This window comes from Taudactylus pleione, unplaced genomic scaffold (assembly GCF_031769625.1).
Source record: "Taudactylus pleione unplaced genomic scaffold, aTauple2 ptg000019l, whole genome shotgun sequence".
In the NCBI taxonomy this organism is placed as follows: domain Eukaryota; kingdom Metazoa; phylum Chordata; class Amphibia; order Anura; family Myobatrachidae; genus Taudactylus; species Taudactylus pleione.
This window is the reverse complement of record NW_028284421.1, coordinates 6,817,979-6,844,441: the sequence shown is the minus strand read 5'-3', so window position 1 is coordinate 6,844,441 and position 26,463 is coordinate 6,817,979. Positions and strand designations below refer to the sequence as shown.

Here is a 26,463-nt window from a genome sequence, read left to right as displayed (position 1 = left end):
TTTGGGAAACCCTGGCTTAAAGTGTACTGTAAGCCCTCTCATTTAGTATGTAGTGTGACCTTACTCTTATGTTGTTTTAGATCAGGGATGAGGAACCTCAGGCCCGGGGGCCATATAAGGCCCCTGGAATTATTTGGTCTGGCCCTCTGAGCTTTTTTCTGCTAGCCTCATCTGGCTTGAAGGGTGCCTAGAATGGCACCCTGCAGCCAGAATCTATGCAACAATACCACCTGGAGCATTCTTAGGACGCTTCAGACGGTCACAACGCTGCGCTTACAGCTCCCTGGAGCACCCTCAGGATGCCCTGGGCATTGCTGTAATCACTGGCTGTTTTGACCCCGCCCCTGTGTGATGTCACACGGAGGGGGCGTGTCCTGCACCAGGCCCGCAAATTATGTTATATATATCAAAAAGGCCCTCGGCAGAAAAAAATTTCTCCACTCCTGTTTTAGATGGTCATTTTTTATTTTTTCCATTCTAATCATAGTGGGTCAGAATTGTATTCAATACACAGAATAAATGCAATTCTGTACATTTCAGAGATCTTTATTTTTCTGTGCTGACCAATAACAGGAATTAAAGCACGTTAACTAATATACATTTACATTAATGAGAGCCATGTATGTGCAGTTTGAAACATTAGTACTTCCAATATGTAAAACCTCAAGTTAGATAATGTGAAAGTGAGAAACACTTCAAGCACTTCGGGGTGGGGAGGGGGAGAATAAGTGACAAAAGTATACAGATGAAGAAAACTGTCATGCATGAAAGATAAATGAAGACATGGAGCCCTATCAGACCCTGAGGGACAAAGATTAGAGGACATTAGAATCCGTTTACTGGGTTCTCAAAGGAACAAGTAGCTACAAGAAGATAAGGGAAAAAACAACAGATGTCCTTCCTTGAGGACAATGATTTCTTTAGTAGCTAGAACTAGGAAATGCAATCTTAAAGAAGAGTGGGTTTTATCTTCTAAATTATGCCAGGTGGATTGTCTCCTGGTATCCTCAAAGTTGGTGCCGTTAAAGAGGACCTTTCAAATGTGCTTGTTTGGTATGATTGAAACAGGCTCTCCTTATGTTTTTTTTATTATGTCTGTTTGTGTATTTATTTCTGTTGCTTAAAAGCGTTTTAATTTAAAATGCACTAACCCTTTTGCTCCCTTGCAATAACAGTTAAAACAACACTGCTAGGTAGCTAAAGCCGGGTACACCCTGGAGCGATATATAGGCCCGATTCGGCCAAATCGGAACGACCAATCAGGCATATTGTGCAGTGTATATGCCCACTTTGCGATTTTGTGTGGTTGGTTGGCGCCATACATATTAAAGAAGGATGGAAATGGTGATTTTTCTGTCCACTAAACCTGGTAATGTGTACCGGAAATCATGAGATGTCCAGGGTGAAGGCAAATTGCCCTGAACATCGGACCGATTGCCGGTCACTCCAGTGTGTACCTGGCTTTAGAGAGAAGAAGAAACAATCCTACATTTAAATGGTATTCTGGGGCGTTTTTCAGTCTTGACTGAAAGACTGTGGTGCGTGTGATGCTGAGGAGAGCAGTGTGCAGACGAATAACCTGCAAACACAGGGTTTGTAGCTTTATTTTGGTCCTCTCGCTTACACACACTTGAGTGTTGAACTATAAACATTTGCAAGTGCAAGACTACATAAAAGGAGGAACCTGTAGGATTTCATTAGGTTGAGTAAGCATGTCAGTGAAAAGATGCACAGGAATGCGGTTTTAAATTATGAAATGGTTTTCTATTTGATGTTTTCTTACCTTTAGCCAAGTGAAGATATTGTCGTAAATACTTTGTGATGTTTTCTTAGGGAAACCACTTTTTGAAAGATTCTCTTCACCAGTTAACGGCACTATTAACGGTTAAAATATTGTCGGTTACAGGGGTAGGGTGGTATTGGTGTTTTCATTTGTGTAACCCAGGTTTTTCAAAACTCTTGCCTTTTTGTTTTTACGCATTGTATAACCAATTAAAAAAAAAAAATTTTCATCCTCCGAATCCATATCTCTTCTCACCATGTCAATTATAGCATATAAACTTCTGAATGCTTTACAGAAAATTTAATTGGTCATAAAGTTCTTATTTAATGTGGGTTATCAGTGAAGGGAAGCTTGATCATTATTACTTGCACACTATAGAAGTACAATTAAAAATGTAGCTAGGTTTTTCTCCCATAATTACCTGCAATGTATGCAGCTGCACATTGTAACATTTTATTTGAATTCGCCCCTTTTATGTGTATTGTGACCAGTGTATGGAGTGTTTCTTGTAAGGTGTATAACACACATCTGGATTTTTTTTCTTTATTTTACTGTTAACCAAACCACTCCCTGCATAAGAAAATGTTTTTTATTTTAAATTAAGCTGCATCTACTGTTTTTAAGAACACATGGACAGAATGTTACTACATGTGATTTAATATGACAAATATAAGTACTTATTGAATAAAAATGGGTATAACATTAACAAAAAAATAAACAGTTTAACCAAACTTTTATACATTTAATTTAATCTGTGGTCTTCTCTAACATTGATTACGAAATGTGTTGATTTAATGCATTATTAATCCCTGTAAGGATTATATTATGAACTATTGGCTGACCCCAAATATGGCCCTTTTATAGCTACAGGAATTTTCCAAGCACCTATCCATCTTTGACACCAGGCATCTCTGAATGAACAATGAAATATAAGTAGGCCTCTGAAGCAGACATCAAAATACATTATCCTCCTCATGCTTGCATCCTGTGACTTGATGGAAACAATGTAATCTATTGCTCCTTCAAATGTTACGAGTGATCAGTACTATGTTTTTTTCTTTCCCTCGCTTTTAGTGCTATAATAATGTATGCAATAATATATGCAATATTTCATAAATAGCGAGAAGAACCCTATAATTAAATTTCAAATGACTATTTTTGCGATTTGTAATAACAGAAATTAAAAACTGAACTGACCTGGGGGGAGATGTACTAAGCTGTGGAAAATTTTTATAAATTTGATAGTGATAAACTACCAGCCCCTAACTATCATTTTACAGGCGGTGTTTGAAAAATGACAGTTAGGAGCTGATTGGTTGATAGTTTATAACTCTCCAATTTGTCACTTTCCAGCACTTAGTACATCTGCCCCCTGATATTTTAATTACAAAATTAAAAAAGTGTGCACTGCACTTGAGAGCATAAAACTTGCATCGATATAAGCAGCGCTGATAATGGTGAAACTGACATAACAGTGGTTAAGTAACACTAGGTTGACATACCTCTGTAAAAACAAATTAACTAGGTATGATGCAGACAAACAAAAGGTAGGATGACTGCCTGTATCTTGATGGCAAGTGTAGGTGAGTCGATGGTAGGGAAGGCAGTACAGCATACTATGAGACTGTACCCAGTGAAGGGCAAGCACACAGAATCAGAGTTACTGATAGGGACTAGGAGATAGACAGCAAGGATCCTGCAAGGGATGAAACATAAGGAAGGAGGGCCCTGCCAATGAGCACTTACATTTTAAGGCAAGCAGTGATAACTTATTAATATACATCTACAAAAAGAAATCTGTGCTTCAGATTTTGGTTGCTATAAACAATGGTGGGTATTCAGCAAAAGCTTCTGCTGAATGCACACCATTGTTTATAGCAAACCATCTCTGAAGTGCTGATGGTTTTAATTTCTATTTTTTTTTTCTGGTACCTTGGATTTACCTGCCCACCTTTCTGAGGGTAAATTTATGTATGCCTGTGTACATTTTATCTAGTAAGAAAATTAAAAGCTACTTAAATGCTTTACTATAATATACACATAACCACAAACTTTGTTATATATACTGTAAGGTTACATTTTAACTAAAACCTATGTGTTGCTGTTCTTTTTTCAGGTCAGTATGGGAACAAGTTGAATAATTATATCAGGCATTATGAAGGATTGTCTTATGACACAGACTCCTTACACCAAAAACACCAACGTGCCAAGAGAGCAGTATCTCATGAGGAGCAATTTGTACACTTGGATTTTCATGCCCATGGAAGGTAAGAATCCAGTTTTATGTTATAGTTGGTGAATAGATCAAGCTTTCCTTAACTTGGTCATATCAATAATTTCTGTCTTACTTTAACTCCCCTTCCCTTAATTAAAAAAAAGTAAAAAAAAGTAAAATCCCTCACTAGAATCTGCCTCTAAAGAGCAACCATTTTTGTCTGTTTTGAAACGTTCCAGCCATATTGTTTGCTGAGAATACTGTAGCATTAAAGTTTGATTTATCCTACTTTTATTTAATATTTACAGGCCTAATTTTATTAACTTAGAAGTGCCTTGTAAATAAGGCGCAGTACCATTGATTCAGTTTTTCATGTTGCCCTCATTTTCAGGGGCATGACACACAACATGCTTTTTCAATAGCATCATAATATCAGCATTATTGAGCTGAAATCTGTGGATGAAAAGTTCTCTGCTGATTCATGACATATTCTGATCTAGTACTTGAATTGAATCTGGTCCATAGACCTAGTTGTCCAAAGTGTACTTGTGTATACTTGGATTATTATTATTTTTACTATTATTTTTGTATACTTGGATTATTATTATTTTTACTATGGCGTATCAATGTGTTCCCGGTGCCATACAAGGTCAATAAAAATAGCTTGCTTATATCCCCTGGCTTACACCTTCCCTTGTCCCCAAATGCAGCAGGTAGGAAGGGGGATTTGGCCCACAGTACTTGACTGGAAATTAATTTATTGCTTTGACGTCCACTTCACCATAGCACAGATTATCAGATCACCTGTCAGTGCACTACACCAGAAAAGAGTCGAGAGAGGGCTCTTAATATATAGTAATATTGAATACAATTAATTTTGTTGTGCCACTTCATTGTTTTACAGATATGGGGTAGGATTACTACTTTAACAAAAAATAAAATGTGTTATATTTAAGGAGCAAAAAGTCCTCACCAAGATATAATGCACAAAAAAACCTAATATCAATAATTCAATAGATATCTATGACTTGCTAAATTACATTTATTTCTTAAATTTAATTATTTCGGTAAATGCTACACAGATGAGAGAAAGCAGTATTTCCTTCTATTTGGTTGGAGTTTGCAGACAATTCTTAGTCACCACTATGTCATTGATAAGAACAGTCTTCTCTGTGCTGTAACCTATCACTCCCCATTTTCTACTTTCCCAGCATACCTTGCCATCTCTTAAGGCAGTATCAGCCCAAACAGACTGGGAGAGCATGTGATATTTCTAACCTGCCCTATAGATCAAAGCTGCCTGTTTGTCACAAAGTACATGAAACAACTTCATCAAGTTACTTAGCAGTGTTATCAGTTTTGAACATATGTTTCTCTCAAAAAATGGACTCTCTCTAATAGGGGAGAATATATTTTTATTTTTAGATAAAATATATAAATTACTCTACATGGTGTTGTCAAGCGAGTAATTAGCACTCTGAGCTTTAGAAATACGTCTTTGGAAAGCTTGAATTCTAAGCATTAGTCAGTGCTACAAACTATAATATGCCTCGCGAATCCCTGCATACAGTTACTATGAGAACATAATCTTAGTTTATGTGTACAGCATATGTCCCCAAATGTCCCAATTAAACGTATTGTCATACTGTCCCAGGGTCAGAACTTTCTCCTTGATTTGTAATGGGTGATATTTCTATAAATTCTATGAAAAGGGTGTTTTATGTGAAAATGCCGACCGGGTGTGTGGTCACCACTACTATGACAGGATTATGCCTAGCGTGCTGTAACCACTCCACCCGTCTCGTTTTATCATCAGCAAATATTAGGATGTCTGCTACAGTAGTAATATTAATGTAAACACTTCAGTATTAACTTGTACACTGCAGTGTGTTTAGGGGATTGTATACATGGACATAAATAATATTATAATGTTAGTTAAATCATAGACCTTGCCTTGTACTCTGTCCTTGCTTTAACAGTGCTTTTAAATTGTATTAAATGTTAATTAGCTAAATATTTCCTGTACTAAACCTGTGTAATTAATGAGCACTTCCATAGATCTCCCTTATATTTTACTGGCCCTTTATAGTCAAACGGTGCAGACAACATCAGACTTAATACGTGTAGTGATTGCTTGTCAGTGCCCTTACAGAGTAGTTTGTGTGCGTTATTTTTTTTTTTTTTTTTTTTTTTTTTAAAGCTTCCATATTCTAAAAGGACTTGAAACATTTGATGTGTTGACATTTGTGATGCAGAGAAGTGCAAACCTCTAGAGATGAAATCGTAAAACCAAATCTCTGGAAAATTGCTACACTTCTGTGGTGTATTTTGCTCTCCTGAATGAATAATATTTTTGTAATAGCCTTTGCCTCCTGCCTTTTTAATATTTTTGTGTTCTTTTTCGAGTAACGTGGAAACACCGACAAAGGCCTCACAACGCGCCCCCTTCGCGCCTTATCTCACTCCAGTCTCATTGGTTTTTGTACAAAGACCTATGGGGCAGAAAAAAAACTCAGCGAGTATAGCGGTATACAATCGGGAAGCCGTCTGCCTTAATACCGGCAGCCGGCTTCCCGACTGTCATATCCCGGCGAGGGTGAAATGCCGGGCGTCTAGATTTAGACGCCTGACATTTCCCCAACGCCAGGAGACCGGCGCCCGGCATCCCGATCGAAGGAATGCCGGGTGCCGCGAGCGGGGGAGGGTTAGGTTTAGGGCACCCGGGGGGGGGGGGACTTAGGGTTAGGAACCCCCCCGGAGGGTTAGGCTAGGGGGAAGGAGGGTTAGGGTAAGGCACCCCCGGGGGGGACTTAGGGTTAGGCAGCAGGGAAGGGGGGGATTAGGGTTAGGCACCCCTAAGGAGGGTTAGGAGGTTAGGTTGGTCAATACTTACCTATCGACGATCGGAATTTCCAGCACTGTCGGGCTTCTGCTGCTGGGAGCTCTGCTGTGATCGGGCAGGCGCTGCCGGGAATCGAACCATGCGGCCGGCGGTATTTCATACCGATTCCAGTATAGCCACACTAACTCACAGATGCGAGAAAGTCCTATGTAATTGAATAGACCCCTATAACTGGGGAGTACTATGCCAGTGGTCTACAACGTTAATTGAGGTGTGAACTACTTTTAGAAAAATTAAACCACCTGAAGAGCTATTAAAATTGTCAAAAAAAAAAATCTGGCTAATAACCGAACAATTGAAGGAGCACTTAGAGGCTGCGGCAATCACCTGACATGCTTCCCTGTGGCTCCACCCATGGCATGGGAGCACACGTCAGAGGTCACTTCCTCCTAGTTGACTCGGCAGTACTGCAGCTAGGTGACCTACCAAAATTAAGACCGCGAGCTGCCAAGTAGCTCGTGAGCTTACAGGTTGGAGACCACTGTACTATGCTTTATGTAGTATCAAAATGCATGTAATTGGAGAACAGAAACAGTGTTTATACAAGGTGGTTACGAAAAACACAAGCAAAGAGTATAAAATGGAGAAACACAAACACTCTGTACTTGTATAATACCAGTTAAGAACAATACAGGGCTCAGAAGGTGGTTGTGAAAGTAAAATAAAGCACATATCTACTTTGCCATATACCATTTGGCACCCTATTTTTATAGTATTTAAAAAAACTTTATCTCCATTAAAACCCTCCCCCTTCTAGGTGTAAAAATGTTATAAAGTACTACTAATTCCTGAATGGCAACTTTAATTGTCTGATCTGAAAGTATGAAAACTGCCAGCTACCGTCTAGTGTTTAATATATTTGTTGCCAGTGAGTTCAAGAAGTTAAGGAGAATTGAATGACACCCTACCTGAAATGTAAATAAAAAAAAATCCCTAAAATAAAACAGCTTGCCTTCCATGTTCTGTTTATTGCCTCTGCTGATGTCCTGCCTTGTTCTGATGACAACCACTGTTCCACCCAATAAGCAGATTCTGACAATAGTGACAGTATATTAGTGATAAGACATGTTCTTATGCCAGGTACACGCTGAGCGATGTGTACCAGTACGGTATGACAGGCTGACATATCATACTTCAGGTACACATTTAGAACGAGGTAATGAACGACGGAGCGAACCCTAATTCTGTCCTTTATTACCTGCAATAGGGCTGCATGCGATATCGTCCGGTTGGACGAGCAGCACACCCGACTGGACGATACCGCATGCGACCACGGGAGCGCGCATATTGGCCGTACACACTGGGCGATGCGGCAGATATGTCTTTCCGATTAGGCCAGAAACGACATATCGTGCTGCCATAGTCTCAGTGTGTACCCGGCTTTAATGTATAGCAGTGAAGTCACTGGATGTGTATCTTAAAAGAAATGTTGTGGTGTATTTCTATTACCATTTGTATTCGGCTGTTTTTTATATAAATGATACTCTTGTTATTGTGTGAGAAATGGCCAGCCCTGTGGGTTTATGTGAAATTATCCACTTTAACACTTGAACAACCTAATCTAAAAATATAGATTGCTTTATGTAAAACCTACTAATCACATTTTACAGCTATAGGGCAGCAAAGTGGCACAACCACATTCTCTTCTTTTTATATACAAAGTTCAGACACTGTTATGATTCAGTGCATGGTTTGTGAATTAAAAAGGTAAAGCAATCCTATATTAACAAAGCTTGTAAATTACCCGGTAAATTCAATTACACCACAGGTTCTCAAAATCCCAAACAGTGCATGTTTTCCAAGTCTCCTCACAGGATTACAAGTGAAAAAGTTAGCTCCATCTGTGGATCTTTTAAAATGTGCCAGTGAATAATGAACAAACCTGTGCACCTGCTAAGTGACCTGGAAAATGTGCCCTGTTTGGGGTCCTGAGGACAGAGTTTGAGAAACACTGAATTACACCATTCTCCCATAATAGGACACCTCTCAGTTTTGTATGTATTTGTTTTTCTTTGTACGATCTATTGTAATAATGTTTGAGAAATAGGTTTTGCCTTTGAAACTACAGGGTAATGCTGGGCAATGTGATGAGACTAGGACGCACAAACAGACTGTGCTGATTAATTTGTAATGCGGCACTTGTATATCTGTGTGCACCTGAGTCTGTATATGAACCACAACGGAACTTGGAATGAAATAAGGTGCAGCTGCTACATTGTAATGCTGCGTACACACGGTACGATGGTATCGATCAGACGATCGTTGTCTGATCATCCTGCATGTGTTGGATGTTCATTCAACAAAAGCAGTAACTCCTTAACGCCTATAACGACCCGTGAACTACATTCACAGGTCCCTATAGTAGGCAGGCTAACCTGGTCGATATCATTGTTGGTCGATAACGACCATACGTGGCCGCGCTTCGACCATCGTATGGTCGTTTGCAGGGGCCAGAAACTGTCAGATTTTAACAATAGGATTGTTATCGTTAAAATCTGACCGTGTGTATGCACCATTGCACTTCGTATACATATTCAGGGACTCAGTCACACACAGATATACAAGTGTCGCATATCAAATTAGTCAGCGCAGTCTCCTGGTGTGTCCTAGTCATATCACACTGCGACTTATTGTTTATTTGGCAAAAATACGTCTGTGTGGCGCTAGCAGAGTCTCACGGGACCTGGCGTGCCGAGAGGGTTTTTTTTGTGCGACTGCAGCAAAGATGTGTAAGGACACATCTGTATGTGCTGCATTTCATGTAAATTCATGCAAGATGCACAACACAAATGGGTGTACATTGCACTCTACATCAGCTTCGAAATATACAGAGTTATGAAGGTTAGTTGTTAGAATCATACTTGTGGAAGGGACTGGAGACCCTACATGGTATATGGGCTCTCATGATCTAAATGAATTACTTTGGCTGTGTGAGAAAGCTGAAAATTCTTGCCCTAGAGAAATCATTATCCTTTGTGCTGGAATCTCATCTCTACTTACAACCCAGGGGAGATAAAAGACTGAAGGTGTTACTTTCATAAGCTTTATGTATTGACTGGCTTTGACTAGAATCTAAAGGCTCCTAAGAGGGATATTGCCTTGCCTCTGCTTCCCTTTGCCACTATATAAAACGTTCATGGAAATTATACTTTGTTTCAGACAGCTGGAAATACTAGATTTTCTTTTGCTTTACATGTAACAATAACTGATTTTTATTTTTTTGGCGGTGCTACTTCAGTTAGTAAATGTATTGGTAGAAAACAGATTGTGTGTCCTTCATTGTAGCAGCCCTCTTGATCTGCTTTGTTGTAATGTGCTTGTGTTGTCCTTGGACGTATATGCCCTGGCCTAGTCCATTTCTCTTTTCTTCTTTGTTTTTTCTTTTTAATGTTCTATACAATGAGCATATAAGGATGTATGTATTTGATTATGTGTATCTATAGATCAATTTTCTAACACTGAAGAAGACATCTGTTTTTTATTATGTTAATTCTATTAAAATCACTATCTGTACAGACATTTTGTGTATGTCATGCATCAGTGATTGTTCTAGTTCCTGACGAATTGAGAGCTAGGTGGTCGTTATATTTTTGTGTTGATTCAGAAAATGGCATCGTCTGCTGTGTGTACATTGTAGGGGAACTTTAACAAGCAGCCACTGACCCTTTATTAAGTAAGGGATTAATGTCTTATCGTATGCCCGTATAAGTTCATTCCAATAAGTTTGTTAATAAAACAAAATTTTTGTGTATAACCCATTAAAGTTGCACTACCTAACTCTGATAACCTTTTTTAAGTTAAGTTTTAAGTTGTCCACTTTAAAATGCTTCAGAGAGGAGGAGTTCAGAGTATCAATTGCAAGCCATAGTCTCTTGTTCTCCACCCACTTTTCCTGAACACTGTCACCTGGACTAAAAATTGGTTCGCACTAAAGGGGTCTATCCACTAGGCGATTTTGACAGGCGATTGCATGGTAACGACGTCGTTATCATGCAATCGCTTGTTAATCGCCCACAAATCGGGCATGTAAATGTCAAAAATGATCAGCGATGCGCATGCCCGCTGGTCATTTTTGCCATCTATCATCGCCCGTACATGCTGGTCAACCTGACGATCCCGTCAGGTTCAGCATGTACGGGGAGCAATGGATGACAAGAAGAGAGCACCTACTGTGAGCTGGGTACAGTCAGCTCTTTCTGCCGCCTTTCCTGTGCTCTCTGCAAGACACAGACTGTGATTTCTCTGCAACACACGGGAAGGGAAACAGTCACAGCCTGATGACGCTGGACATGTGATGTCATGCCTAGACTAGTGATGTGCCTAGACTTGAACGTTCACTCATTCAGACATGGAATCGACAGCACGATTACAATGTCGTAATCGTGCTCTCGTTTCTATGTCTATTAGTGGATAGGCACCTTGACCGATGCGTGTACCCAGCGATGCAACACCAGACGGGCTGACATATCGGACAGCTGATACACATTACACAATACGGTGCCCGACCGCCCCATATGTCAGGCATCTGCTCAATTCACCTGTCTGGCGTTGGCAGCTGGGTTGTTCTGTTGGCCCTACATGCACGCCGAGGGAACGACACCAATGGACGAACTGCGGGTTTGCGCAGGTCTGTTCATAGGGGATACACTGTTGCCGATGAGATCGATATGTTTGCCTGATCCGCCGGCTCGGGTGACATAACGTCTAATGTTCCCAACCCGCCGGATCAGGCGACATAATGTCTAATGTGTACCCACCTTCAGAGTCTGAGTAGGCCCTGGGCTTCTGGTGAATGGCTCCCTAGGTGGGATGATTTATTTATTTATTTATTATTCGTCATCTTGTTCGCAAAACAAAATGTTATATTTTTAACATCACTAAGAAGGAAGTTGTTATTTTAATAGCTGGAGCCACTAGATATTGCAAGTTGAATTTAACTTCTGTTGAACTGCTGCATTACTGAAAGAACTGTTCCATCTTTTGGGAGATATATTTTAAAATGTAAATCTTTTCTCCTATATACCTACCAAAAGATGGATTTCTCTTTTAATAATTGCTCTTACAACATGTAGAAAATCTAACCTATGTAGACACAACTTGTAACAGTACCCTTTTAACGTTAAGCTGTGTGTTATTTTATGCCTTGAAAAAAAAATGTAGATCTGTAACAATTGGTGTGCCTGGAGAGCTGCGTCCCCCTCTGCTCTCCACACTGTCTGCAATTGGCTCCATACCTCATTGATCTATTTATGCTTTGCTGAGGGGAAGAAAAAACATTAAATCTTTGCTATGAAGTCTCCTGATGTAGCTGGTGAATGTTCCGGTTTTGTGGAGAAGGATGGAGCTGTTTTTATGCATGAGAAAAGCTCACATTTATAAAACTAGCAAGTATATTGTGACTTTGGAGGAGATTTAGCAAATCTTTAATTTTGAATGGCAACATTTTGAACATATCGTTAAAACTGATCAGTAATATAATAACATTAATAGATAATTGTTTTTTTTTTACTATACATAGTATATTTGTATAATTACAATGTTATCAAATGCATCTTTGTTATATGTATGTTACAATTTCACATACATTTTCTTCACTCTTATTCACAATTTATTTATTTTATTAATCCTACAATGCTGATTGCTTTCTATTACCCATTTATGCCAAAAGGGCAGTGCCACCTGGTGGCTATTTCAATTCTTGGAAAACAAAATACTGCTTCCATTTTGTTACCAATGCTTATTCTAACCCCTGTGGGTTTTTTTGTCTTTATGTTGAAATTGCTCATTGCTTAAAAAAAAAAAATCAGTTTTCACAATTCTGCAGTTGGATTCTGGGTACACATCTTACTCATACTAGTATTCATTTTTTTATTATTGTTATTGCTAAAACATTAATGGTATAGCAGTTTGCAAGACCAAATAGTCTTTTGTACAAATTGCTTTCAACTACGGAAACAGAACTTGTTACTGTTCTGTCAAATCAGCATGGTCTGCAGGGTTCTGTTTTTCTTCCCTTCTCCGCAGACATGAATGAAAATTGTGGAATTGATCTGTAGTGTGTTGGAAGTGGTGATGGTTCCAGGTAAACTTCAACTAGGAATGTAAATATGATGCAAGACCTGAGGCTTGCTGTCAGTAGGCTAAACTTCATTTCTCACTTTAAGGTGTTAAAATATGTAGTACACAGCATGAAGCACAGCACAGTGATAGTCTACATGACTAATCATGGGTCTTCATTTATTCATTTTGTGTCACATGTTGGATGAAACCAGTTCCTGTTAATAATTCTCTAATCCCAGAAGCTAAGGATACAACAGGAGATGTCTGATATGATTAAGTCAGTCACCAGAGTTATGCTTTCCCTCTTCTACAATAAAACTTACCCCGTGTGTCCACTAGACCACCAGGGACTTACTGATCGGCGCTGGGAACCGGCGTCCCGGGAGGTTAATAGTCGGCCAGGGGAGGAAGCTTTCCCTGTTACAGCGGCTCCTCCCCTCAGCTCAGCGCGCCTTTCAGTATTATAGTCTGGCGTCGGTGAGCTGCTTCCTCCGTGGGCCACGCTTCTTCTGAGGTCTCCAGCGGCCATTTTCTTGTGGTGCAGCAGCAGAGCTCCGGAGATGGCAGTGAGTCCAGTCCCCCTGCGTACCTCACCATCAGGTCAGTGTACACAGCGCTGTAGCCTTCCCAGACACTGAATCTGGGTAAGTTGCATGCAGTGTAATAGTGCAGTATATTATATGACATGTTTTATGTATATATGTATATATCTGCATGGTATGTGACTTATGCTAGTGCTGACTGTCTGTATTTAATTCTCTCACCTGTCAGTGTATATCTATCCCTTTTCTTTATCTGCCCTAATACAGCTGTACTTGGGGTGGTTCTGAGACCTCACATTTATATACTTGTTAATATTTGTGAGGTTTGTCACATACTGTTGCGTGCTGCACGTTGCCATATTTTAGATGGAACTGTGTGTTGCATACGCTGAAAATGGGTCCCTGCAGCTAATTTTTGGCATCAGTCAGGACCAGTATAGCGCTGCTTAATATTTCCGCCAAGAGGGTTGGTCAGATATGTCTGACCAGGAGATAGAGCATTATACTACACCCATTTTTCCTATCCTGCAAGCCATGTGCTGCAGGTGTTAGTGCGGAGGATTTGACTCATAAAGGGTTCTGTATGTGGCGTCATCTGGTGCCGGCCCCTTTCACGACCCCCTTGGGCGGCTTGTTTTCTCGGGATCCTCTCAATTGCGGATTGCCGGGTGGGCCCCATTGTTGTACCTCACTTGGGGTTACTCCACCATACTGCCCTTTTCATCTCAGGGTATCTCGCAGTTTCTTGCACTCTTCCCCTGTGACACAGACTATCGCTCCCTGCAGGGGTTTTTCGCAGTATATGAATTCCCCCTGGTGCCACAATAGTCTGTCATGCCCCTTGCAGGGATTACCACAACAGCCACCCTGGGTGGTGTCGTTTTCTACGAAACGCAAATTGGCGTGGTTGACGCCCTGTGGTTACTTCCCAGTTGGCTCTGCATGTACTGGATACTGTTTTGGGCTCTTTCCCTCTTAGGGTGGAAGCCTATATCAGGTATTATTATCCCTGCTTTAGGGCTGGTAGCAGGTCCATTCTGGTTAGAGTGAATGTTGACCTGCACCTGTATCATACACCCTCAGTCTTACATGCCTCCGGGTTCCCTGTTGCTGACTAGCGGGTGGATCGCATAGCGGGACTCTGGCTGTTGCCAGATAGGAGGTGTTACAACAGTGTTTGGCCTCCTGTCCCAAATTCCCTGAGGGTCATCACGAGCCCCTCCTGGGGTGGATGGGCGTGTTACTCATCTGATTACAGACGTTACTACGCCTCCCATTCCTGCGTGGTCCGTAGGTGGTAACTCTGCCTGAAATCAGTATACTTGCTTTCAGGGGTTGTTACCCATCCTACCATGGCTATAGCATGGTTGGTTAATACTATTGCATATTGGGCTGATGCATTTGTAACATTTTTTCCCCTCCAACACGTCGGGGGTTCAAATGTATTTGGTCGCTCTCGTAATATATGCAGTTGTCATAGGTGGAAATGCCTATATTGGATACCAGTCTCCTAACTTTCAGAGTTCCGGCTGCGACTGTATCCTCCGTAATACCCTATGGCTGCGCTCTGGGAATGCAGAGGTGCAGATACCATCTTTAGGGTTGATCTTGGTTGGTCCTGACCTTGACAAGATTGTAGTAACATTGGCAGTATTACTAACGACAAGTTTACCGCTTTCAGCTATGCCCTCTACAAGGCCTCAGACTAAGTCTGTAAAGTCTTCTTGTCCTCTGGGTCAGCCTAAAGGTCTGTTTCTTCGTAGACTGTCGGCATCTACAAGGGCCGACATATCCAGTACCGAGCAGGCCTGGACTGCCAGCCGATCCTGCTTCTGAACCTACGGATATCTCTTCAGCCTGACGGGACAGGCCTACAACTGGGAGATACCGATTTTCTCAGTTCGCCCGGTACTAGTGTCAAGTTGCCGTGGGTAGGAGGGTATGCCCTCTCTTTGCTCAGGCGGCCTCTTTACAAGGGCCTTACAGATCCAGAAAGCTATGCAGTTGTTGCGGTAAGCGGAGCTAATTAGGCCATCCCCACTATCACAGTGAGGGACTGGTTGTTCTGCTTTCTTTCTGGTGCGGTGGCTGAATGGTCCTCTTTGGCCTATTCTCTGTCTCAATTCCCTGAACCAGTTCCTAAAGCTACCTGGGCTCAGGAGGAAATCCCTATGCTCCATCATACGATGTTTGGAACCTGGGGACTTTATGGTATCATATACAGGACGCGTGCCTACGGGTACTTACAGAGACCTTTCCTCAGCATGGGCTGAGGTTTGCTGTATCACAGCAACACTTACAATTTTTCGGGCTCTGCCTGTTGGGACTGTCCTCAGCCCCACAGGGGTTTACCAGTGTTTTGGATTTTCTGACAGTTCTCCTGTTCAGTATATCCCAATGCTCCTGTACCTGGACGGCCTCCTGCTCTTAGCGGGATCACCGGGGTACTTTACAGCCAGGTCAGGATGACTGTGGCTTCAGGGTGCAGACGTTTAATCAACGGGGAAAAAGTCCTCCCTGCATCCCTCTCTGGGTATTCTTCATCTAGGATCCCTGCTGGATTCTCAGAATCTGAGAATTCTTCTGGCGTAAGACGGAATCTCCACTCTTCCATTAGGAGTACGTGGTTGTCTGCGCAGTCGACATATGTCTTTACACTCTGGGATGCATGGTGGAATGGGCTCAGTTCCATTCCAGACCTTTCCATAATTGGCTCATCTCCAGATGGAACGAGTTTTTTCTGTCGGATCACTGTTCAAACGATGATGCTCTCTCCGGAGGCAAGTCGGTCCCTGTCCGGGTGGCTATGGCCATCTCGTCCAGGGTATTCTTTGCTATGGACAGTGTCTGGTTCGCATCCTTTTCAGTGCAGTTGGACGTCTGTCGATTCCACCCTGTCAATTAACTTACTCTGGCATAACTCTTGTTTCCCGGTGAACCTGAAAAGGTTCAGTCCGACAGGGTCAGGACAGTGGATTCCTTTTTAGCAACACTGTTCATTGGGTGGCAATGACAGGTATGTCACATATTCGGACATAGTCCGAGGGTCTCCTCCCGACCATCTCGGCAGCGTTCATTTCAGGAGCTCTCCATTGGGAAGCGGGAGTCCTCAGCCGTCACGACGTGCATCCCGGGGACTAGTCTCTTCCCCAAGAGAGGTTTCATCTCCTGGTGAGCAGGGGGGGGCCCCCTGAGGTGACCCTCAGGGCCTTCTGACTTTATCATACTATGGTGTTACAGTCCAGCTCTGGGGATTCTGAAGCAACCTTCAGCGACTCTTTGTCGATGAAGTGGTCCTTTCACTTTGTGTACCTCTGTTCTCCGGTCTCCCTTCTTCCTCGAGGTCTTTGGAAGTGTTTCAATTGAGACGGAGATGCTTTCCTGCTGGTGGCTCCTGATTGCCCCAGATGTCAGGGGTACTTGGATTTTCGGAGTCTCTCCATCGATACTCCATTCCTGATGCTTCGCTGCCCGGACTTGTTGTCTCAGGGTCCTTGGTTTTGCCTTGGACCTGGGTCGTTTGTCTTTGACTGTGTCCCTACAGTGGTCTTACGGCTTCCCTGGCTTTGTCATCGTTGGAATGATTAGAGCACATGGATCAGCTTTTGCTGGGACCTACCACAAACTGTGGCAACCATAAATCTTATGGTATTGTACCTGTCGATACAATCCTCCGGTGTCCAGGATTTCCAGATATTCTGGCATTCCTTCTGGCTGGCTTGGGTTTCACACTTGGCCTGGTCTTCCTAACAGTGCGGATCTCTACACTGTCAGTATGGTTAAGATATGGAATTGCTCCACTCTGGTATCCAGTTCATCCTTTGGAGTGTTTTCTGGATTATGCTTCCATTTGTCCTCCCTAGGGACTCCTTGGGAGTTAGTAGTGGTTCTTCGTTCCCTCCGGGGACAGTCAATGGAACCGCTGGTTGTGATAGCCATTACATGGTCTGTTGCTTAGGCTCTCTCTTTCTCTCAGGGTGTTTATATCAACCAGGAGAGTGTCTGAATTGGGAGCGTTCTCAGGTGGCTCCCTCTTCTGGAGGGCATCATGTCAGGGTGTGAGTTGCTCTCGCCCTGTGTTTCTTCTTAGTGGTTTTCAGGTTCCATATTATTCTGGAACTTATGGTACGGCCATTCTGTCCCCAGTCCTCTCGGCTGGTGTGGCCTCATTGACTGTGGTCCGGCCTCTTTGGATTTATGTGATCCGTTCAGGTTCCTTACGGAAATCGGACTCCTTATTGGTGGTCTGAGATTTCTGGTTATCACAGGAAAGGATGGCCGGCCTATGACCAAATGTTGGTGGATGGCCTCGTAGGTCTTCCTCAGGGGCCTACCCAGGGGTAGGCCTTTCTGTTGTTGATGCTTGTTTTTTCTCGGGCCATGTAACCCTCGTGGGCGGCTCGCTGTGGCGCCTCGGCTGTTTTGCCTTACTAGGTGGCCACGTGGTCTTCGGTCCACACCTTTTTAAGGTTCTAGGCATTGGTTTCCTTTGCCTCTCAGGATGCTTCCTTTTTGGCGACGGATTCTCCTCTCAGCACAGGAGCGTCCCCACTCTTGGTTGAACTGCTTTGGGACATCCCCAAGGTCAACCCTGTGGACCCCCTATGGACCCTGAAGTAGAAAACAAGAGATATGGTAAGAACTTACCTTTGTTATCTCTGTTTCTATGAAGTCCATAGGGTCCACAGGGCGCCCGCCCTGACGCACCTGGCTTCGAATGGGCTGTGTGGCTGGTCACCGGTTTTCCGTCTCCCATTTCTGTGAGTATGGTTATTGAGTGTTCCAGTTTTCTCTCTCTTTTTCTCTCCTCCTCCGGCCTTTGGCTACTTACAAACTGAGGTGCCTCTGGCTTGGGGGTGGGGTTATAGGGAGAGTGGACCCAGTGCATCCTGGGAGCTAAAAGCTTTAACTGCGTGGTGCCCGGATTTGGTTCCCAACCTATACCCCAAGGTCAACCCTGTGGACCCTATGGACTTCGTAGAAACAGAGATAACAAAGGTAAGTTCTTACCATATCTCTTGTTTTTGGAGGCAGTGCACCCAGACTTCCCAGAGAGTAGGCTGCCCTGCAATACCCTACTAAAGCTGGCCACACATCTAAAGATTATCTGTCCAACCAGCCAACTAGTTGATTGGTTGGAATGAAAATCTGGTAAGGAATACAATCAGCAATTTGCTCCCAAACGCTGGAAAATGGACCAAAATTGTTTGTTAAATTTTGGATCTAAACTATTTGTTCAAACTTCCCTGAACGACCATTTTCATCTGTTTTGTGGCATTTAGGAGCAAATTGCTGATCATCAGTTACTCCCATACATTACCAGATTTTCATTCCAAACAATCAACAAGTTGACTGCTTGGATGTACGTTGGTCTAGTCTGTGGCCAGCTTAATTGTTCTTGTGTAGTGGTTGGTGAGCAATGACTCTATTTACATCTCGAGGCCTCATCCTTGTTGCACAAGGAAACAATTTACATTTCTGTGTGGTGGTGAGAAGGGGCTGATGCTAATTGTTTCACCATGTCCGCAAATCAGCTAAAGATTATGGTGTAAATCGCATGATTACACGGCTTGTGTTGTCCTCTGAGGTGAAGTCCAAAAGTTAAAAGTATGGCGAAATCTTATTTGTACAAGTTAGTATAAAGTCAATATGTGAAAAAAACATGCATTACAAGTGATGATAGACATAAGATAAACATTCAAGTGTGAGGCTAAGAAAAATTAGAATTAAGCGTGGTAGGAAGCATACAGCAAAACATTTAGAGGGGGGATTTTAAGAGGTCAGAAAGGTAGCAGAAGTGCATTAGAGAGAGAGAGAGGACAGAGAGTATGGGTTATAGTGAATTGATCATGGAAGAGCAATGACTGGTAGCACACATAAACAATCTGTAAATGAGCACACAAACTGTTTTGCTGCCTATGAAGTAAAAGGAAGGGTTTGCCACTTACTTCCAAATCATATACATAAAGTAAAACTTACTTCCATTCTCAGGCTAATACCAAAGCTTGTATACCTGCTGAGTTTCCACCCATGAGTGGTAGATATGCCTATTGTTTTTTATAAAATGTGAGTGCATTGTATTACATTTTACTTGTGTCTAAAGGCGGTTATCCACTACCCGATTAAACAGAGCTATTGAACGATAATGACATCGTTCTCATTCAATCTCTTGCTAATCGGGCAGTGTAATGTCAAAAACAACTAGCGATGCGCATGCCCGCTGGTCGTTTTTGACATCTATCATCGCCCGTACATCCTGGTCAATCTGCCGATGACAGATTGGCCATGTTCGGGGATGAGGGAGGGACTGCTCGTTCAGTGTAGGCACAGCACAGACTGTGAAACGACTGCACGATTAGGACATTGTAATCGTGGAATCGTTTCACAGTCTGCTAGTGAATATGCACCTTAAGAGGTTTTGCACTACTTTTGCTTTGCTCTCTCTCTCTCTGTTTTTGGTATGTGCCTGAGAATGGAAGTGGAAATATCAATCTTGTGAAGTACCCATCTGTGAATACTTGGGGCAGGAGTAACACCACCAACTCGTACTCGCAGCATTGTGTACTAAGAAACTCAGCACATGGATAGAAATTAGGAGAACTTTATATGGATTTAAGTGGGTTAAATTACCCCTAACCTGGAGTTGTATTGAGTAAGATCCCTTTATTACTGAAATACCAATTGTGGTGATCACATTTTGTATGAATTTCACACGTGTTATTTATGTACACATGATTTCTATATGAGCGCCTATTTGAAGTGGTAGCTCACATGGTTATGTTGAAGTGTCTTAAAACTGGCATGGGTGGTCACTTGATAGACAGGGAGTTCCGATTTATTGGAGCAGTAAATGAGCACTTGCACCCATGTTTTAGAATCTTGTGATGTGAAGAGGTGCTTGGCTTGTAATTTCTAGCCCTTAGGTTCGCGATTGTAAATTTAGGAACTACAAGCAAGAACTGACAATGGTGTTTGTATCCTATAGCTGGTGCCCCATTTATGGAGGAGCAATTTAACTGCTGGTTGGAAATTGGATGATCCATAGGCCAGGCCTAGGATCTAGACACCTTGTGCCACAGCTAGTCTATAGTGAGAGAGACACAAGTTCGCACTCACATTTAGACAGTGAGCCACACAAGCGTGTCTGTCCATTTCATTACTCTCAAGCCAGTAGCTCTCCTCAGTCTGCTCTGCAGTCTGCACTCCTAGATGCTGCAGTAACTCCTCCCCTTCCTGTCTCCATGGTGTCTGGGTAGTGGATAGATCCCCTTCTGTAGATGTACCCTGATGTCATCCGTTACAGTCAAACGTCATTCCCTACTATCCACGTTGAGATTTGCTCGACACCGTGCTCGAAGCGCGTCGAGGGAAGTGAGCCTGCGAGGGGACAAGTTTCTTCTTTTGGTGCCCTTTATGGGCATGGAACCAGACTTCCGCCCTCTGTCACATCACTTCCAGGTATAAATACTGAAAGGGACCTATATATACCATGGTCCCTGTAGCACTGTGCCAATTAGCCCCACCCCCCTGCTCAAACAGCTTCCTTCCCTCTCTCCTCTCCAGCTGATATTGTAGCATTGCAAGCTGCCCTCCCCCCCCCCCCCCCACCAAAAAAAAAAAGAAAAAGGGTGAGGCACCCTCAGGCAACTGGGCCCACTGAGCCCTGCTGAGCCAGACCGACCCTACTGCAGAGTTAAAAGTCACTTTACTGCTCAGTATATTAATTCCAGTATCAATTGCTGCATTGGAAAACTTTTTGTTGACTTAAAAAATCCATTCTCATTAAGTTTTCATAATTACATATCTACATTAACTGTATAAATCCCATTTACTCATTCTTGATTTTGTTTAATTCTGTACTCTACCAAAATTCATGTAGTCACTGCACTAATATCAAGATGTTTTTTTTTAATCCGCTCATTGGGCCTGATTCAGACCCACTCGCGAGCGGCTGTCCGCTCGCAAGTGGGTCGATGTTATGGACTGAGCATGCGCACGACGGAGGGAGCTCCGTCGTGCGCATGCGCCAGACGCGACGAGCGAAGGAAAGTCCTTCGCTCGTTGTGTCCGATCAAAGGGGGCGTGCTGTCAATGTTGATTGACAGCACGCCCCCTTTGGTGGGCGTGCCGGGGGCGTGCCTCCCTGACGGGGGCGTTCCCACGGGAACGCCTCCCATCAGAAGCCGGCCGACTGACATCACTAGCGATGTCAGTGGGAGTGATTTTGGCTCTGATAGAGCCAAAATCACTCCGGAGCTTGCGGTTGAAAACCTCAACCGCAGGCTCCGGCTCGCAAATTCGATGGTCGCGATGGTCTCGACCATCGCGACCATCACAATGCACGCTCGTATAGCCTGTGGGTGGTGACCCACAGCTATACGAGCGTCCAGGAGGACGCTCCATGAAAATGAAGCCCGGCCCTCATTCAAAGCGTGCGCTCTGCTCAGAGCGTACGGCTCTGAATGAGGGCCATTATCTTCTGATCAGACCAATCGTCTAGTAATGCTGCATTGTGAAGGCAAGGAAATTTCAGGTCATGCACTCTCATCAGGTGAAAAAATACAGAGCGCGTTATACTTCAAAGATCCCATTTAATCTAATTTGCAGTAGACAGATTTCTTATCCTCATTAATGCAACATAGGTAGGAAAAACGTCATGTATGGAGACAGTTTTGTAGGCTTCTCTTTCCTTATTTATGTTCTTTTTAATTGTGATCTTACTATATTCATTGAGCTATCAAAGGCCAACAAACTATGTAATTAGTGAGCACATACTATAGCTCATAGGCCTAGCCTGCCAGTCTCCATGATCGATTGTCTGTGATGCTTTAAAAAGACTGCAAATATAAAGAGGTAGTGCCTGTTATCCAGGGATTTTCAGGTTAATGGGTATTTCAATAATTTGGAGTACCATTCCCTACTAAGTACACTTCTAGACATTTTAATGCAGAGAAAATGGAGAAGTGAACCTTACTGTGGCTGTAGGAGGATCAGTAATCCTTTCTGTATGTATACATGATTTCCATTATTTTCTTTCATGGTTTGCAAATTTTGAGGTAGTGAGTTTTTACATGTAAATCTACTATACCTGTGAATTAAAATGGAATATGTAGAACTTGTGTAGTTAGCATGTGCAATTTTGAAAACACATTTATATTCTTTACAAATAAAAATACAAATAAAAATCCATTTATTTCTAATTGTGTAATTAGAATGTTTACTGAACGCTTACATTACTAATGCTAGGTACACACTGACCGATATATTGGCCGATCAATTTCATTTTTTATTTCTTTATATCTGAGCCTGTGATTATTATTATTATTATTATCATTATTATTATTATTATTATTGTAACTTAGGTCCGTCTCTGATATATAGAATATCTTGCAATTTCATGCGCTCGATAAATACTTCTGAATTGTCTCGATTTCAATGTAATATCTCTACAATGTATAAACTTCCTATTTTCTTATCCCTATATTATCGTATGCTAGTGATACAACAAGTAGACTGTACGCATACTAACTGTTGATATTAAAATTGTACCTCTATATACCCCTGCCTGTACCTTCTAAAAACCTACCTATAAACCTTTAAGGATGATACTAATTTGCGTACGCAGTCATACCATAAATAAAGACTTAGATGTGGAATCTGTGGTTCCAAAGCACAAGTGTTATTCAGGTAAAAGTTCAGACAGTTACACGCAATTGATCAAGACACAATTTAGGCGCAAAAGGAAAATTATACAGACCCAAGTACAGTATACATACGCAGGCGCTTCCGGACCCGGAGATAGGCATCAGCAAGAGACCCCTAGTCATATAGCTAGCGTTCAGCACGAAGACTGAGAACCAGCGTTCGTGCACACATATTTATACCCCCCCAGAATAAACAGGACAAAAGGGAAGTTTGTTGCTGGTGTCATTGGTTCCCAGGGGAGAAGCCTCTGTTACAGCACATTTAACAGGCTAGTTCAAATAGACTCTCCCTGCCTCTAACAGCTGGGGATCTTTCTCTTCACGCCCCCTGCAACATCCTAACAGCTGTTTCTAAAATATACATTTTGTTGCTTGTAGGCTCTGCGATCTATAACTCGAGAATGCATGATGCGATCTCCCCGTCGATAACACCGGAATACTGTAAAAAGAGTACGCATCAGTACAACTCCAAACACGACTTGTTTAGCATGTATAATACCTTAGTTATCAAATATCTTTATTTCTCAGCATTTAAACTAACTGAACCAACTTAAATCATACACTTTAAAGCTTATTAAACCTTATGTGTGAATATGTAATGTGTGGGTATTCGGGGTTTGATATAAAGACGTATTAATGTGTGTATGAAGATGGGTGCACTTTAGCAGTGTGACATGCTGAGCCAGATAGTTCCACATGCCCTCTGTCAGCAGGCCCCCACCTTTCCTGTGTTCAAATGAAACTGTGTTATCTCAAGCTGTGAAGTTGGGGCCATCCTGTCTGTGTGTGGGGCTAAGACCTGTTTAGGATTCAGACAAATCCAATTGTGTAGATCAATGCTTGGATTATATTACAATTGCCACAACTATACTTTGTCTGCATCCAGGGATTCCCAATTTGTATGTAAAAATACCCATTGTCTATTCTATTTACTTTTACTCAGGAAGCTTGTTCTTCCTGTTGCCCTTGGTAGATTAACAAAAACATTGCCATCTGTTCTTAGCTCCTGAGTTGTAACTTGAAGTGACGCTGGTCACAAAATGGCGTCTTGCAGATTCTTGTTTCTAAAATGGAGTCTAGCTGCCATTTGCAAGATGGCATTGCGCACGCTTCAATTTTAAACTGATCTTGTCTCAGCCAATAATTCAGTTTTGACATAACTTATGTATATATTCTTAGAATCCATACCTTGGATTCATACCCTGTTATGCCTGGGACAAACCAGTCCGACCCTCTTGTCATCTTATTAACCCTCCCCCCTCCCCCCTTTTTTTTTTTGCATAATTTTTCTTTGTAATACTAAATGGAATTTATATACCTTCAGTCCCTTCACAGCCACCTCAACACTTTTCTATACAGTAATCCATTCTCTGTCAGAACAAATATATATCTAATGCAAGCAATAGCTTGCACCGACGGACTTTGGTTATATACTAACCACTGAAGTTTTCCATCCAGTCGCGCTCACGTGATCTGAGATATATCAGAGACGGGTTGCTTAGCAACCATAGAATTAAACAAATAACTTCAACACACGCAATACACCATGTGTCAATACATGGCCTATTAGAGTTCGATTCTCAAATAGGCAGATTCCATCTATATCACAAGTGACTACCAGTCACCTAGGCAACCAGATACACACCAGGCTTGTTATTTAACTTCCGGTGTTTAGTGCCGAGATGGCTGTGAGGTAAATTTTCTCAATTTCTCTTAATTTCTTCTTAATATTTATCTATGTATTTATATCAATCATCCTCTTGACATTTCACGGGGCAGATGTATTTTTATATTTATGTGTATTCTGTTTATCCCTGGGAATATAAGATGATGTCAATTAGTTTATAACTGAACAGCAGAACCTGACGTAGACTAATGAAACAGGGTATGTAAACCAGTACACATTATGATAGGGTCATTAAGCCTCTGACGAAGCTGTTAATACAGAGAAACGTGTTAGAAGGACCTCACTTTGCCTCCTTTGGATTAAGACTTGGCACGCTTTTCACTGGACATCATATTGCACCACTGTCCCCTGGTCATCTAGCCGAACTGCGGTCATATTTCCAAACAGGATCATAGGATCTCCCGCTGCATTACGCACCAAGCTACCCAGCTGCCGAGCTGTCATTACCGATGGGAGATACCACCTGTTCATACCATACTCCAACATCCGTGGGACATGGACTACCACTAAAACCCACCTACAGGATTGCAGAATTCCCCCTGAAATGCTGCACCAAGTTGTCCAGCTGCTGAGCTAGTATTTTCATAGGGAGAAATGAAAGTACATCCATCATAACGTGGGATTTGGATCATTAACCACACCAACCTGCAGGTTAGGTAACGCTGAAACTATACAGTGACGTGCCTGAGATTTCTCACATTTTCCCATTTGGGACTTACCAATTCAGTCCATTTTAATATGCTGATTTATAATTGATTTATTGTTTTTGTTTTTTTTACTTTTTATTGTCTACATCAATCCAAGTATACATTTTTTCATATATTTTCACATCATATGAGTTATTTATTCATGATTACTATGGATAATATTTATCTATTTAATATGTAATGTTGATTAAATTTTAACTTCATTAAATATATGCTCATTATACATCTGCCTTGTGATAGGTTAACTAAGGGTGATTCCCAATATATACTGTCCGTCAATTCTCTGTACACAAATCTTTTTTAGTTTGCGCTATCACCACCTTTTCCTCCAATATATCTAGTGCCCGTCGGCCAGTGTGTACCCGCGATATGTCGGTGAATGTCGTCTTCACTGACATATCGCATTGGCTGTGCTGCACAGCCGATGAACAGATATGTCTGCAGACCGCCCGTACACACAAAGAAGGGCGGGTGGCGGGACACGTCCCCTCCACCAGGACACTCCCCCGACACGCCCCCGGGACCCGCAGCCAGACAAATGATGGCCATTCAGCGTGTATGAACGACCATCATCTACAGATATATCTGCAGATAAGTGTATAGTGTGTACCCACCTTTAAGTACAGTTCGATGACAGCAGACTGAAGCTTTCCACATGTAAAGTGCTGGAGCATCTTGTAGGTAATTTGTGGTTTTGTCAATGTGCTGTGCAGGCAGTCTTTGCATGGGGCAATAAATAGAAATGCTATTATACACTGCCAGACGAAGTTTGTTTTCCAACTGTGAGGCTGCATCTTCCCCCACCATTAATTAGCTGACCTAGCGTCTCCTGCAAAAGGGACTCATTTGAAAGCCTGCACACA

The 26,463-nt window shown here is 42.2% G+C and overlaps 1 protein-coding gene across 1 annotated transcript in view; it reads left to right on the top strand.

Annotated features, from left to right (window-relative positions):
• The window catches only part of ADAM10 (ADAM metallopeptidase domain 10), a 215,638-nt gene that overhangs the window by 80,569 nt on the left and 108,606 nt on the right, over positions 1-26,463 (top strand). The window contains exon 2 of the mRNA XM_088445260.1: positions 3,900-4,050. Within this exon, the coding sequence (XP_088301386.1) occupies positions 3,900-4,050 (151 nt within the window). The remainder of the gene's footprint in view (positions 1-3,899; positions 4,051-26,463) is intronic.